We start from the raw sequence: 13,986 nt of genomic DNA on the forward strand, positions 1-13,986 counted from the left end.
CCAGAAAAATGGACTAATCAGAGTATGAATAGCACTGTCCCACATGATAATAGAGAGTATGGTAATCCAATGTACTCTATCCAAATGTACTCTGTCAATGTAACCTTTAAATGCCAATAAAAATGTTATGAAAAAAAAATTGTTTCCAAAACTTCTGATAAAATTTCCATTTCTTACTCCATATTGCGTGTCCTATAATTATTTCTTCATTTAATTAATTTTTTCTGTGGCTCACTGTCGTTTGATTTTTTTAAATTGAGATAAGTTTTTCTTAACTTTGAAAATCTTGACAATTTTTATACAACCAGTCATTCTTAATGTTATAATATGCTTTCTGGTTCTCCTGTAATTCACCTAGTTTCTTCAGCCTGTTCTTTATACAAGACACCATTCCTTTATTTAGGTTTGAATACCCTCAATCCATTACCATTACATGCATAAACCGTCTTTGCATAGGACTTGAATTCTATTGGTGCAGACATTTTTCTTCTAAATGTGGTTTTGTACTGTGAATTTTCTATACGAAGACGAAGGACAGTTTGCCGTGTTGCTTCAAAGTTTATACTGGTTCTTCTATTTAAAGGCCGGTGATCACATCCTTCCTGGTCTAAGATTCTAAAGTTACCCACAAGTTCAAATGACCATACTTTAGTAAACATATAATCTATTGGGCAGGCCTGATTGCCGTAAAAGAATGTCAGCATAGCTAAAGAATCCCCTGTGAAAGGAGAGTATAATAACCCTAATGAGGTTGGAAGGTTCAAAATCTCCTTTCCTCTTTTTGTTAGTACTCCAGAAAAAACTGCCATAGGAATAAAGTTTGCCAGCAAGAATTAAAATCCTCAGCAGCAATAAATACTACCGTATTGGGGAATAACTTTAAAATTCCAGCGTATCTAACTGTTTTATTCTTAATTATTGTTTTCATTGTATAAATGTATCCATGAATTGTGGTAATGTGCTTTTTCGGTTTACTTATGTATGTAAAAACAGTAGTGTTACCCACAGCTACTAAAGTATATTTCAGACAAGTCTGGACAGTCAGGTTAACCATATCCAATTATTAGTTTAGCGCTTATGCAGAATATCCATGCTGGTTTCACAGGTTACAGTGTTCTGTTTGAGTATACTTGTACAACTCAAAAAGTAGTGTCATTTTTAACTGATGTTTTTGCCTTTTATCAATTTAAGATTCTGGATATGAGCAATTTAAAATGGCAGAAAAATCACATGGAAATTGGATTAAGCTGTACCTTGAGGGCAATGCCTCAGAAGCTCTCTCAAATCTTGGGGAAAAAGTGCTCAAGCAATATTTAAATGCCCTGAGGGCCCTGAGCTCTTCTCTCAGCAAACAGATAGCCCAGTATGACATGTACTCCATGGCAGCAGGAACAGTGATAATACTTGAGGTATGACATTTTAATTATTTTCTCCATAAATTCTGTGTTAACTGTGTTGGAACAAAATCCTTTAAGCAGTGAAAATCATTTAATCACCAAATCTGCAGCAGAGGAAGAATACAAACAGTTTTATTGCATATACCCAAACTAATACAGCTGGAAGTTACAAGTCAGTCTCAAATTAGACACGCTGTGAGTCTAGTCTTATACTAATTTTGGCAAACATTCATAACTTCAATACAATGTTAACAATAGAAAAAGCTTTCTGCTTTTTCATTATGTCCCACCCAGATTACATACATTTCCTTCAAGCGCAGCTTTTTTTGGTGTTCGTGACTTCTAGAAGTCTCGCTACACTTACAGACTACAATTGGATCATTCTTGCTGCTCTGAATTTATTTCCTGTTGCATTTTCAAGTCAGGAAGTTTCTCAGCAAACATACAATGAGAAGAAATTCACTTAAGTCAGTCCGCATTTAGACCTTTTTTCGAAAGCAGGGTGTAGGTTATTACCAGATAAAACGTTCAACTTACACATGCACTTTTAACCACACCTTTAAAACGCATTATACTATTTTGCTTTCTGTACATGATAATATTTCATAGTTTGTGGGCAAGTGACAAGTAAAACAAACTATTGAACAGAGTAATTAGGGCCTAAATCTAAATTAGGGTTTTGAGTCCTTTCATTCCCTCTCTAGTCGATTCTTCTACTACTAGGATATCGAGTCGTAGCCTGCGTCTATTTAGAATGAAGCACTTTCCATTCTTGCTAATCTTAATACGTAGCCTCCTGCTGCCATCTATTTTCGCCTGTTCAGCAGCGGGCAGAATCTAACCTCGCGGCTGTCAGCGACTCGATATTCTCGGTAGTGTATACACCGTTGGAGTGTATTGTCGATATTCAGCCGGGGACATATTCAAGGTCCAGATGAGTTGAGGAGTCTATACCCAGATACCTGAGGCTTTGACTAACTCCGTTGCCAGTGACATACCTCTCGCCCAAGCGCCTACATACTATTGATAGTTCGAGAGACCCAAGGTGCCCCAGATGTCACTATGCACTGGCAGATTTCCCACACATGGTTTTGTCGTTTCTGATGATGCAGTTATTCTGGACAGCTATCCTAGAGGATCTGCACAGAATAACGGGATGGAGGGTTGCCTCAGAGGTGCGTACTTGTCTCCTTGGATTGATTCCCAGAGACCCTAAACGCAAAACCAGCAGGAAGTTCCTGGTATTGGGGCTTGTGACAGCTAGACGGTGAATAGCGATTTACTGGCTGGCTCAGCATGGGCTGCTGATAAGAGAACTGGAAAGTGGACCTGAAGGAATGGGCATTGGCGGAGGAAATCCTGGAAGTGTTGCAGGCGTGGGGGCTAATGGTCCAGGAGATAGGGAGAATCTCCCCCAACTCTACACTGACAGTGTCGACTGGTGATAGTTACGTGGGAAATGAATCTCCCAGACATGGGGAGAGACGTGAGGATACCCCTGATTGAACTGATGTTAGATGGGCCTCTAGATGGATAGGCCCGGTAGGGGGAGGTTGGGATCAGGGGGTAAGGGGGGGGGGGGGTGTTCAGTTCTAAGTTTATATGATTACCAATGACAATGATCCTACTAATTGTCGGTTCGGTAAGCACTTAAGAGACAACCCAAATTGGATAAATTGCTGCTGAATGGGGACAGTACTGCTTGTTGTTCAGAGTTGTCTGTGAGATATAACTGTTTAAACATGTGAAGTGTAACTTAAAACCAGAATAAAGAAATAAAAAAATAAAAAAACTCAGTTGCGAGTGGGTTATGTTTGTGTTGTGTTACCCCTGTCCTGATGAGGCCCGACTCAGTGGGCTGAAACGTGTCAACCAAAAGAAGAGGAGGAGTCCATTGAATTGAAATGTGTATTTAGGAATTTGATAACACACTCTATACAAGTGACTGAATAGAGGGGGAGTCTCCCTCTGTTTTTGTGGTGTATGAAAAGGATTACTCCCCTCGGATTGCTTATAAATATGTATCTCATTGCAGCCGGGTTCAAATGGGTGGGCACGAAAAGGTTTAGGAATTCTTGGTTAGACCATTTGTTTTTATATGTATAATGTTTATGTCAACATTTATATAAAATGAAAAGTGTTGTAGATATCTATGTCAAAAAATAGATTAAAGATATGTGAAAGAATGGAGGATGACTTTGTGAGTAAGTAAATTATCTACAAGTTAGCATTGGGATTAGGCTCCCACGCAGGGAATCAATATTCTTGTTCCTGTTGCTGAAATAACTTGTGTGTATTTATCCCCAGACATCATTTCCTTTTGTGTCTGTCAACCTATACTCTTTGGGCACATCCTGCCACACTGAAGTTCCAAAGTACTCAGCCCTCATGTTTCTTCTGTGATGATACAGCAAAGTTGATGCTTTACTCATAGAATGCAAAGGCAAATCTTTTATTTCTTTTGCTGGTATTACCATAGATGGGGTATGCAAAGTCAGAAAGAGAGGGCCCCTGGGAAAAAGGGTTTGTGCAGGAAGGGTGTCGGGGGAATAAACCACAATAACACAATAAACAAGCATTTGCAATGCAATAGGTCTCGCATTAGGAAAGTTTGAGCTATTGGTATTGTAAATGGCAAAGTTTTTATTTATGTGTTTTTTTTTTTGAAATAGCTAAATTAATAGCTTCGTCATTTACAATGCCAATAGTTATAACTTTCGCAAATGTGATACCTATAGCATTTGTAATGCAATATGTTTTGTATTTACAAACCGCGAGAGGACAAAAAAAAGCTCCGGACCACCGCCTCCTCCCAGGCCTTCAAAAGGGACCTCAAAGTTCTCCTCCTCCTCCAGAGACACCTCCAAAAGTAATTCACGTCCTCTTGCTATTTGTGAGGAAGACTTCCCACTACTGATAATTTCTACTTTCCATGACCATGGAAGTGCCTTCCCAGTGTATGCCTGTGATTGGAGGGTCTGCCTTTTTGCAGTATTTTCCATGTACTGGTGTTCGGTGCCCTTTTGTAACATGCACACACCACTCTGCCCTTGCAACACACGGCTGCTACCTCTCACATGTCTTTGCCTTTGATACTTGCACAAGTGCCACCTTGCCCATGTAACGCTTGTTCCTGAGCCTGAGTGTCTAGCACTTATTGCAGGACTATACCTCTAATTATACTCTGTTTTCTCTTATAACTGCACACTTGTCACTTTCATTTCCTCTTGTGCACTTTTGACTACCTCATGTATTTTGGTTGCTCACAATTTTTACTCAAGTATTTTGTTTGCTCACGATTGTCACTATTACCTTTACTACCTCATGTATTTTTGGTTGCTTATAGTTTTTACTACCTCATGTATTTTGTTTGCTCACAATTGTCACTATTACCTTATGTAAGTAACGTATGTTTTTGCAACCTGTTCTTTTGTAATGTTTCTCATTATGTTTCATTTCTGTTCCTAATGTGAAGCGCTCTGACGCCTTCGGGTAAAGTCCGCTCTATATAAAAATGCATAAATACATAAATAAATAAATACCGCCTTCGGGTAAAGTCCGCGCTATATAAAAATGCATAAATACATAAATAAATAAATACCGCCTTCGGGTAAAGTCCGCGCTATATAAAAATGCATAAATAACTAAATAAATAAATACCGCAAATCAAACATCCTCGTTACTCTGCCGGCCTGCGACCAGGAAGTCAGGCAGGCCGGCGCGACAACCGGAAACAGGAAGTAGGAGGGCGGGAGCCTACCCCGCCTCCCACGGAAGAGTCGCGAGTTGGAGCACCGGAGCAGGCAGGAGCCTACACTGCGCCCCGGTGCCGAAGGAGGGAAGAAGAGTCCTGTTGCCGGGCCCTGCAGCTGAGAGCCGCCGCACGAAGGAAGCCGGTGAGTGGGTTGCTGAGGGGGTGGGGGGGGCAGCGCATGTGTGTGTGTGTGCGCGCGCGCGCGCGTGTGGGGGTGGGGCGGGCTGTGTATGTATGTGTGTGTGCGTGCGTGTGTGTGTGTGTGTATGTGTCTTGGAGTGCGTGTGTGTGACTGTGGGGGAGGGGGGTGGGTGAGCGAGTGTGTCTGCGCGCGCATGTGTACGGCGCGGGACGCGACGTGCCCGTTCGCGCACACGAATCCAAGCTCGTGCACCCTCTTGTCCTCCTTCCCCCCAGACTGATCGCTATACGTCTCCAGCTGGACACATGCATCAGCTTGCGGATGCATTGCCAGCGAGACCCAAAAAGGGGGTATCCTGTCTGCAAAAATACTTTCAATAATAGGAAAACCTCGTAATTTTGGAGTGCTCAGGTGAGTCCCAGACATGAGCCTTGACCACCATTCCGCTCGCAAGGTTTGCTATAAATAAAGATACACAACACAACAAAACCGGGGGTCTAAAAGCCCAAAAAAGTTGTTATGACTAACTAAATCCACTCTCTCACAAGTGGAGTGTTCTCATGTGACCTTCTGGAAAGACCATGAAGTTCTGAAACTCAAGACGTAAAAACAGAGAAACTATAAAGGGTGATATGTGGTCAGGAATAGCTTTTCATGATGTCCGAATAACCATCAACTTTTTCAAGATGATCAGTTTTATCATTTGGTCATACAGCTCAAAAGGTCAGTGTATCTCTTGATCAGTAGAGTACACCGTCCCAGCAAGTACTCAGCCGAATACCTGCCCACATTCACTCTGCATAGTCCAGCGGGCAACTGACATATCAAAAACTAGAAGCAGTGCAAAACACAAAAAGTGAATAGAATGGTGGATAAAATAGGATGGTATGCCTTTCCCCAAAAAAACTTTATTAAACACAGACACACCTCCTAGCTAAAAACAGAACAGTGCAAACAGCAGTTCGAAAAAATAACTGCCACAAAGAGCCGACATGTTTCAGCCAAGCGGACTGTGAGTCCCTAGGCTTTCTTCAGGGCTTCTGCTCTACTATATTGCTACTGCTTATGTGTGTAATTGAATAGTGCAAATCAAAAATGCAACAACTGATCGTAAGTTAGCCAGCAATGTGATAACAGACTTAAATTAACAAAATGTATATACAACCAGTAAGTAACCTGATCCTCCGCGTCAAGGTATGCAGATGGCATCTAAAATAAATCAAATTACCATAGAATAAGCTTCTCTTATCACTTCTTGTCTTCCTGTATAAGAAGTGACTGTAACTAGTTGAAATTGAATATGCTCACCCAGCTTGACCGGGGACTGGACCTCACCTCACCTGGACCGTGCTCAGGATCTGGAGGCCCCGCTCTACAAAAAACAAGATTAAAAAAGGGAGGCTACAGGGTATAGAAACCAGGAGCTGAAATAGTATACAGTCCCTACCAGTAACAACTCCCTTAACCACCTACATTTTCTATTTGTTATACAGAAGACAGTGAGTTCAGCGCAGCCCCAAGGGCATCATCAATCATACCAGGCACCACACAACTCTCAATGTATTTTTTTTTTTAAACTTTATTTTAGTTTATAATTGCAACAGCAAAACAATCCCCCCCGTAATTGGCATCAATAATACAATACGTGTATACTGTTCGTTCACCTCATTATGGCACACTTGGGTACAGACATCACAGTTTGCTCTGCGTCTTCCAGTAGCAAAGCAATTCTTAATAACATCAGGAAATATACGTGCGTATCCAGCAGGGCACTATCCCAGAGCAGACCCAACCCCCCCACTCCCACCTCCCTTACCATCGGACCACGACCCCTTAGATGTAAATAGTTCAGCACTCGTGCCATCCGAATCACTGTTGGACAACCCCGTAGCACACATAACTCGCCATGCAAGCAAATCCTCCTGCAGCTTCTCATCTCTGCGTGTATGTTGCATATTCGTCTCCTCGGCCACAGACCACTCCCTAACATCCCTAAGCCAGGCCGATACCTCAGGAGCCCTCTGCCCCATCCAGGTAATTGCCACCCTCCGCCTCGCCAACACTAGCAACAGCTGCAACATCTTATAGGAAAGGTTTCTCTTCTTAGGCTTCGGGACCAATGCCAGTAGGCAATGAAGCGGGGTCAAGTCAATCCGGAGGCCAGTGACGGCCCGTATATGAGCAACCACTCCCCTCCAGAAGCTCCCAACCAATGGGCAGTCCAAGGCTAGGTGCAGGAACCCTGCTCTCTCTACTCCACATCTGGGGAAGTTGTCCCCCCTGGTTTCCGAAATACGCCGTAAGGAGACCGGGGTCAGGTAAGTACGATGCATAAAATTAAAATGAATCAGTTTAAACTGCGCATTGCACGACACCTCGCGCGTAAGGGTTCCTATACGTTTTCGCTGTCCTGGGTCTAGGGCCGCCCCAAGGTCTGTCTCCCAAGCCTCCCAGGAGGGTGGAACCGGCGGGGCAGAGTCCCGCCTCATGGCCGAGTACAGCAAAGATATCAGTCTCCGCCCTCTACCACAGGAAAGAAGGATGTTCAGGGTGTGGGACAGCGGGGGTGCCTCTGGGAACTGGGGCCAAGCCGCCCTCGCCACCTCTTGAAGGCCCCTGTAGTGCAGGTACGTCCTCCTCCCAGCCCGAAGGCCTCTGTGGCCTGTTCAATTGACACAAAGGAGTCGTCGGGGTATAGGTCTGCTAAAGTCTCACATCCTCCCGCTCGCCAGTCCCGGAAGGACATGTGTTTTTCCATGGCCACCGTGGGGGCCAAGATCCACACCGGCAATTCCCTATGAAAGGGGCCTCGCCGCAAGATTTTCTCCACGAACCGCTGCCAGACCCCTGCAGTGTGGCGCACCACATACGGTAGGGCTTTGTCTGCCCCCCTCCATGCATCAAGGCCTCCTGCAATGCTCCCCCATCCGCTCTGCCGGCCAGGAGTCTCATCTCCCAATTATCCGCATCCGCGAACCACCGAGCAGCCGGCAGAAGCTGTGCCGCATAGTAGTACAGGTCAAACCTCGGCGCTTCCAGCCCCCCTTCCTCCCAGCTCCGAACAGTGGTGTGGAGGGCAACCCGGCTGCGTCGGCCCGACCAGAGTAAGGAAGTAAGCAGCGAGTTCAGCGTGCGAAATACTCGCGGGGGAATCGGGCACAAAGAATTTTGCAGGGCGTATAATGTCCTCGGGAGCATCACCATCTTAGCGACAGCTAGCCGCCCCATAAAGGAGAGTGGCATGGTGTTCCAGAAGGACACAGACTGGTGCAGGGGTTGAAGCACTCTATCAATATTACGGGTCAATGACTGCGCATCGGACGAAGCCACCTGGATTCCCAGATACCGGAAGGCCTCCAGCTCCCATCGCAACCCATGGTCCGGCAAATCCATCTGCAGGCCCGCATCGTAACCCGCTAAGGGGAAGATCAAGAACTTCCTGACATTAATTCGTAGACCCGACGCTGCCCCAAAGCGGTCCAAATGCCGGAGCAGAATGGGTAACAATTCCATCGGGGTCGTTAAGTAGAAGAGGGCATCGTCCGCATACAAGGAGATCACGTTCTCTGTGTCTCCCACCGTGATCCCCCCACTGTGCCATGTCCGAGCGGACGGAGACCGCCAAGGGCTCGATCGCCAGAGCCAAAAGGAGCGGCGAGAGGGGGCACCCCTGCCGAGTGCCCCTGCCCAATGACCACTCCTCTGATCACGCCGACCCAAGCCTAACTCTGGCCCGAGGAGCTTTGTACAGGGTCCGGACCCAGCGGCAGAAGACGGGGCCCAACCCCACCAACCGGATGACCTCCAACAGGTACCCCCAGTCAACGGTGTCGAACGCGTTAGCAAGGTCGATTGACACCAGGACCAGTTGCTCCTCCCTGTCACGTACTTCATGGATAATATGGTTTAATCTCCTTAGGTTCATGGTGGTATTTCGTCCCGGGATAAACCCACATTGGTCCTGGTGCACTAGATGGGCCATATGTGGTGCCAGTCGGGTGGCCAACAACTTAGTCAGGATTTTTACATCCGTGTTGATCATAGTGATGGGCCGGAACGCCGCGGGGTCGCAGCCGTCCCCACCCGGCTTTAGGATCATACAGATTTCGCCCTGGTTCATCGTAGGCGGGAGGGTGTCACATTCAAACGCCTCCAGGTAAACCTGTAGGAGGAGGGGGGCAAGGACATCCCCAAATGCCTGGTAAAATTCAGAGGGGAAGCCGTCGCTCCCCGGGGACTTAGCCCTCGGCAGGGCGGCCATCGCTACCCACACCTCTCGGAGCGACAAGGCCGCATTCAATTCCTCTGCGGCTTCTCTCGGGAGGGTCTGGAGGGTCCGCTCCCGGAGATAAGGCAGGTAGGAAGCCTCCGTGACTGAAGGATCCGCGGCACAGACTGTCTGCAGGTGGGACTGGAGGACTCGGAGAATACCCGCTTCCGAGTGTACCATGCCACCCGTAGGTCCCCTCAGAGCAACTATCCTCTCCGGGGTAGATTCTCGCTTAAGAATCCAGGCCAACAGCCGGCCCAACTTGTCCCACTCTCGATGTAGACGCTGCCAAGGGTGTATTTGTCCAGGCGATTTAGTACATCATGCACCGACTCCTGGGCTGCCCGCTCCGCCTCCAGATCCGAGTCATCAGGATCAGTTAACAGCTGTCGGCGCAGAAGATCATCTTCCGCCTCCCGTTGTTCCCCAAGAAGTTGTTTCCAGACCCCATAAGTAAGTCCCAGACATTCGCCGCGTATCACTGCCTTCAGAGCATCCCATTTGGTAGAGAAGGCGGTGTCACCCACCTCCCAGTTCAAATCCACATAGTTATCCAGAGCGGTTGCCACATGGTCCCTCCCCACCTGATCCCTCCCCACCTGATCCTGCAAGAGGTCCACCGGCATCCTCCAACCTCGAGGGCGGGTGGGTTGGTGTTCCCACTGTGCGACGCATGCCACCGGCGAATGGTCGGACAGGAAGCGGGCCTGATGCGTGACCGTCAACAAAAGAGACGCGTCAACATTAGCAGCAAGAACCCTGTCCAGCCGGCTATGCGTGTTGTGAGTGGGGGAATAACACGTATACAATTTCTGCGTCAGGTTACCCAATTGCCACACGTCACCGGCTCCCAAGTTATGCATCACCTCCCGGAGTCACGTTGTCATGCGCGGTTTAGTGCCCGTACAGGGCGGGTATCTATTCAACTCTGGGTCCAACACACAATTGAAGTCCCCAAACCAAAGTAGGGGGGTGTCCAGGTCCGGAACTAGGACCTCCTGGAGATGGGAGTAGAAGTCGGGGTCGTCTACATTGGGCGCGTACGAGTTCAGTATCGTGAGATCCCTCCCATCCAATCTCACCCGCAGAAGCAGGTACCTACCATTGATATCCACCTCCACATACCGGATGGCGAAGGGAACTCCTGGGGCCACCTATATTAGGACCCCCCTTGCATATGTGGAAAAGGAGGAGTGAAACACCTGACCTCGCCATTTTTTGCATAATTTTTGGGCTCCCTCCTCATTCAGATGGGTCTCCTGCAGGCACGCAATGGAGACTCTGTGCCTTTGGAGAAAGGTCTGGACCCTGTGTCTCTTGGTACATGTGCCCAGCCCCCGCACGTTCCAGGTTAAGAACTTGTATCCCATAGCCGTTGGCAGCGCCCAATCGGGCCTCCAGCCCTGTTACCTGTGGTCTGCCACCCCTGAGCCCGAACTGTGATACACCTGATGCCTGCAACAATACCCCCTAACAGCTTCCCCCACCCCCCGAACTCCCCGTCACCTCAAACCCCGCAGGACAAACCCCCCCACCCCCTCCCACGAGCAAGATGACAGCAACAACAAAACATGCTTCCCTGCCCCCCTCCGCTGGTGCCAGGATGTACACAGCCACCCCATTCACCCCACACAACACTCACTCTCGCAAAACAGAACAAGAACCCCCCCCCCCAGCTCCCTGTGCGACCCAATGTCAATGTGAATAACTCCGGGCCCAACTAGGCAGGGTAGCCTCAGCACAGACAAATCCCCAGTCACAAGTATTCTCCCCCCACTATACCCACTCCACCCACCGGGGTGTATCCCCCCAACCCCCCAGACAACAAGGGGGGTCAAGGCTCATGGTTCTCTGGCCAGTAGCGTGGACCTATGGTCGTCCCAAGGGCCTCACAAGCCAGACACACTATAGAGTCAGTCCACAGAACACTTCAGGGAGGTACCACCTCTACCGCCGACTCAACACCACCGGTCTCCGGGATCACTGGAGCCTTGAGGATCATGTCCTGTACTGTAGCTTGCAACGTGTCCGGGACCAGGATATCTTCAGGACCATGTGAACTCGGGGCCCTCGAGCCATCCGCTACAGTCGATGGTGCCAGAAGCATACCCCCATCTTCTCCTACCGTGGGGGTTCTTCAGTTACCGCTGTCGAAGAGGGGCGTCTTCGTCTGCCGTGACGTTTCCGTGGAGGTCGGGTCCCCCACTTCTCACGGGGGCCACCGCGTTCACCCAGCAGGAGGTCGTCCCCTCTGATCTCCAGCCACTCCCAGACCTCCTCCGGGGAGTCAAAGAAGTGCACCTTCCCTTGTGAGAGCACCTTGAGTTTAGCCTGGTATAGCAGCATGTACTGAATCTGCATCACTCGTAGCTTTTGTTTCACCCCCAAGAAGGACTTCCGTTGCTCCTGGACTTGCTGAGTATAGTCCGGATAGATGGATATCCGACTGTTGATGGTGAGATTCGCTGTTTCCCTCGCCGCCCGCAGGATGCAGTCCCTGTCGCGATAATTCAGTATTTTGCCGATCAGTGCCAGAGGAGGGGCCCCAGGGCGCGGCGGCGGGACCAGAGCCCGATGGGCTCTTTCGATGACGAAGAAGTCCGACAGGCCCCGTGGACACAGCTGCGTTCGGATCCAGTTTTCCAGGAAACGCTCTGCATTGCCTGCCTCTGTCCGTTCCGGCACACCCAGGACCCTTCTATTGCTACGACACGCTCTCCCTTCTGCATCCTCGGCCCTTTGCTCCAGGGCACTCGTCGCGGCCGTGAGGTGCGTGATTGTCTTCTTGACGGAGGCCACCTCACCTTGTAACTGCTCAATATTACCCTCGGCGTCAGAGACCTTGTCCGCGACCTTCCGGAGATCCGTCCTCAGCAGATTGATGTCTATCGATACCGTCTCGATTTGTCGCTCCAGTGCAGTATGGGATCCCTGTATCGCCTTCAACAGTTCCGCCCGGAAAGGAGGAGCCATCGTAATCATGAACAAGACCATGTATGATACTAAAGTGATGGAACACATCAGCGATACTAATACATACAGCAAATTGGATGGCAATCCCACAATGGAATACTCCAAAACATTGAAAATAATTGTCGAGAGAGCCCACAAACAAGGCACTATTACAGACAGGACAAAAAATTACTTGATAACGTCTAACCCTAAAAGCCCTACCCTACGCATGGTACCAAAAATACACAAAAACACGCTGGATCCACCCATGAGACCCATAGTATCCACCATAGGGAGTTTACACGAACCAATCGGACAGCTAATTGACAAGTATTTACAACCCTCAGTACAAGCTATGCAAACTTATGTTAAGGATACTACTCAATTCTTGCTAAAACTACAACAAGTGACATGGAATCCACAACAAAAAATAATTCTATGCACGGCAGACGTACGTAGCCTCTACACGAGCATACCCCATGACATGGGGATAGAAGCCATGGAAGCAGCACTTATGCACACAGAATTAGACCAGGATTTTCAGACCTTTCTAATGGAACTCATGTATTTTACATTGTATCAAAGCTACTTTAAATCCAACGGAACATGGTACCAACAACTTACCGGAATGGCTATGGGCAATTCTGCGGCCCCCGTGTACGCTAACATTTTCATGCAGTGGTACGACAACAAACATATTCTAACCAAAAAAGAGTGGACGGACAATTTGAAAATGATCGTAAGGTACATTGATGATTTATTCATCATTTGGACGAACACAGAGGAAAGACTACAATCTGAACTGACAGAATTCAATGCAATAGATCAACGAATCCAACTAACATGGGACATATCAGCCACGACGGTCAATTTTTTGGATGTCAAAGTATCGATAACACCACAGGGATTCTCCACGGATCTTTATGTGAAACCCACTGACAGAAACAATATGTTACTTCATTCAAGTTTCCATGAACCTAACCTAATAAGAAATGTACCTTTTTCACAAATGGCTAGAGTGAAGAGAATTACCTCCGAGGAAGATACTCTTAACATCAGACTCAGAGAAACCACAAACAAATTCATCAAAAGAGGGTACCCACAAATATTGATTGAACAAGCCAAAACAAAGATCGACAAACTCAGCAGAATAAAGCTTCTAACGTCAAAAGTCAAACCAGAACAAACACGCATGGTTGTGGTTTCAAAATTTTCAACATCAAGCAAAAATTACAAAAAGGTCATTTTGAAACATTGGCCCATATTGAATATGGAACCGGACTTTAAAGAAGCATTTAACCAACCACCCATATTCGCATTCACCAGAGCAAAGAACTTAGGCGAAATCTTACAGAATAAACCCATTAAAACCAATGAGTACTCTGGAACCAAACCTTGCCTTAACTGCGGTAGCTGCAACAGCATAATCAGAGGCAACACAATTAATCACCCAACACAAGGTTACCCAATT

At 47.5% G+C, this 13,986-nt stretch overlaps 1 protein-coding gene across 1 annotated transcript in view; it reads left to right on the forward strand.

The window, feature by feature from the left end:
* PIGG (phosphatidylinositol glycan anchor biosynthesis class G (EMM blood group)) overlaps nt 1-13,986 on the forward strand; it is an 809,046-nt gene that overhangs the window by 397,976 nt on the left and 397,084 nt on the right. Inside the window, exon 7 of the mRNA XM_078676334.1 lies at nt 1,192-1,409. Coding sequence (XP_078532460.1) covers nt 1,192-1,409 — 218 coding nt within the window. The remainder of the gene's footprint in view (nt 1-1,191; nt 1,410-13,986) is intronic.

The sequence above is a fragment of the Lissotriton helveticus genome, chromosome 2_1, assembly GCF_964261635.1.
Source record: "Lissotriton helveticus chromosome 2_1, aLisHel1.1, whole genome shotgun sequence".
NCBI classification, from domain to species: domain Eukaryota; kingdom Metazoa; phylum Chordata; class Amphibia; order Caudata; family Salamandridae; genus Lissotriton; species Lissotriton helveticus.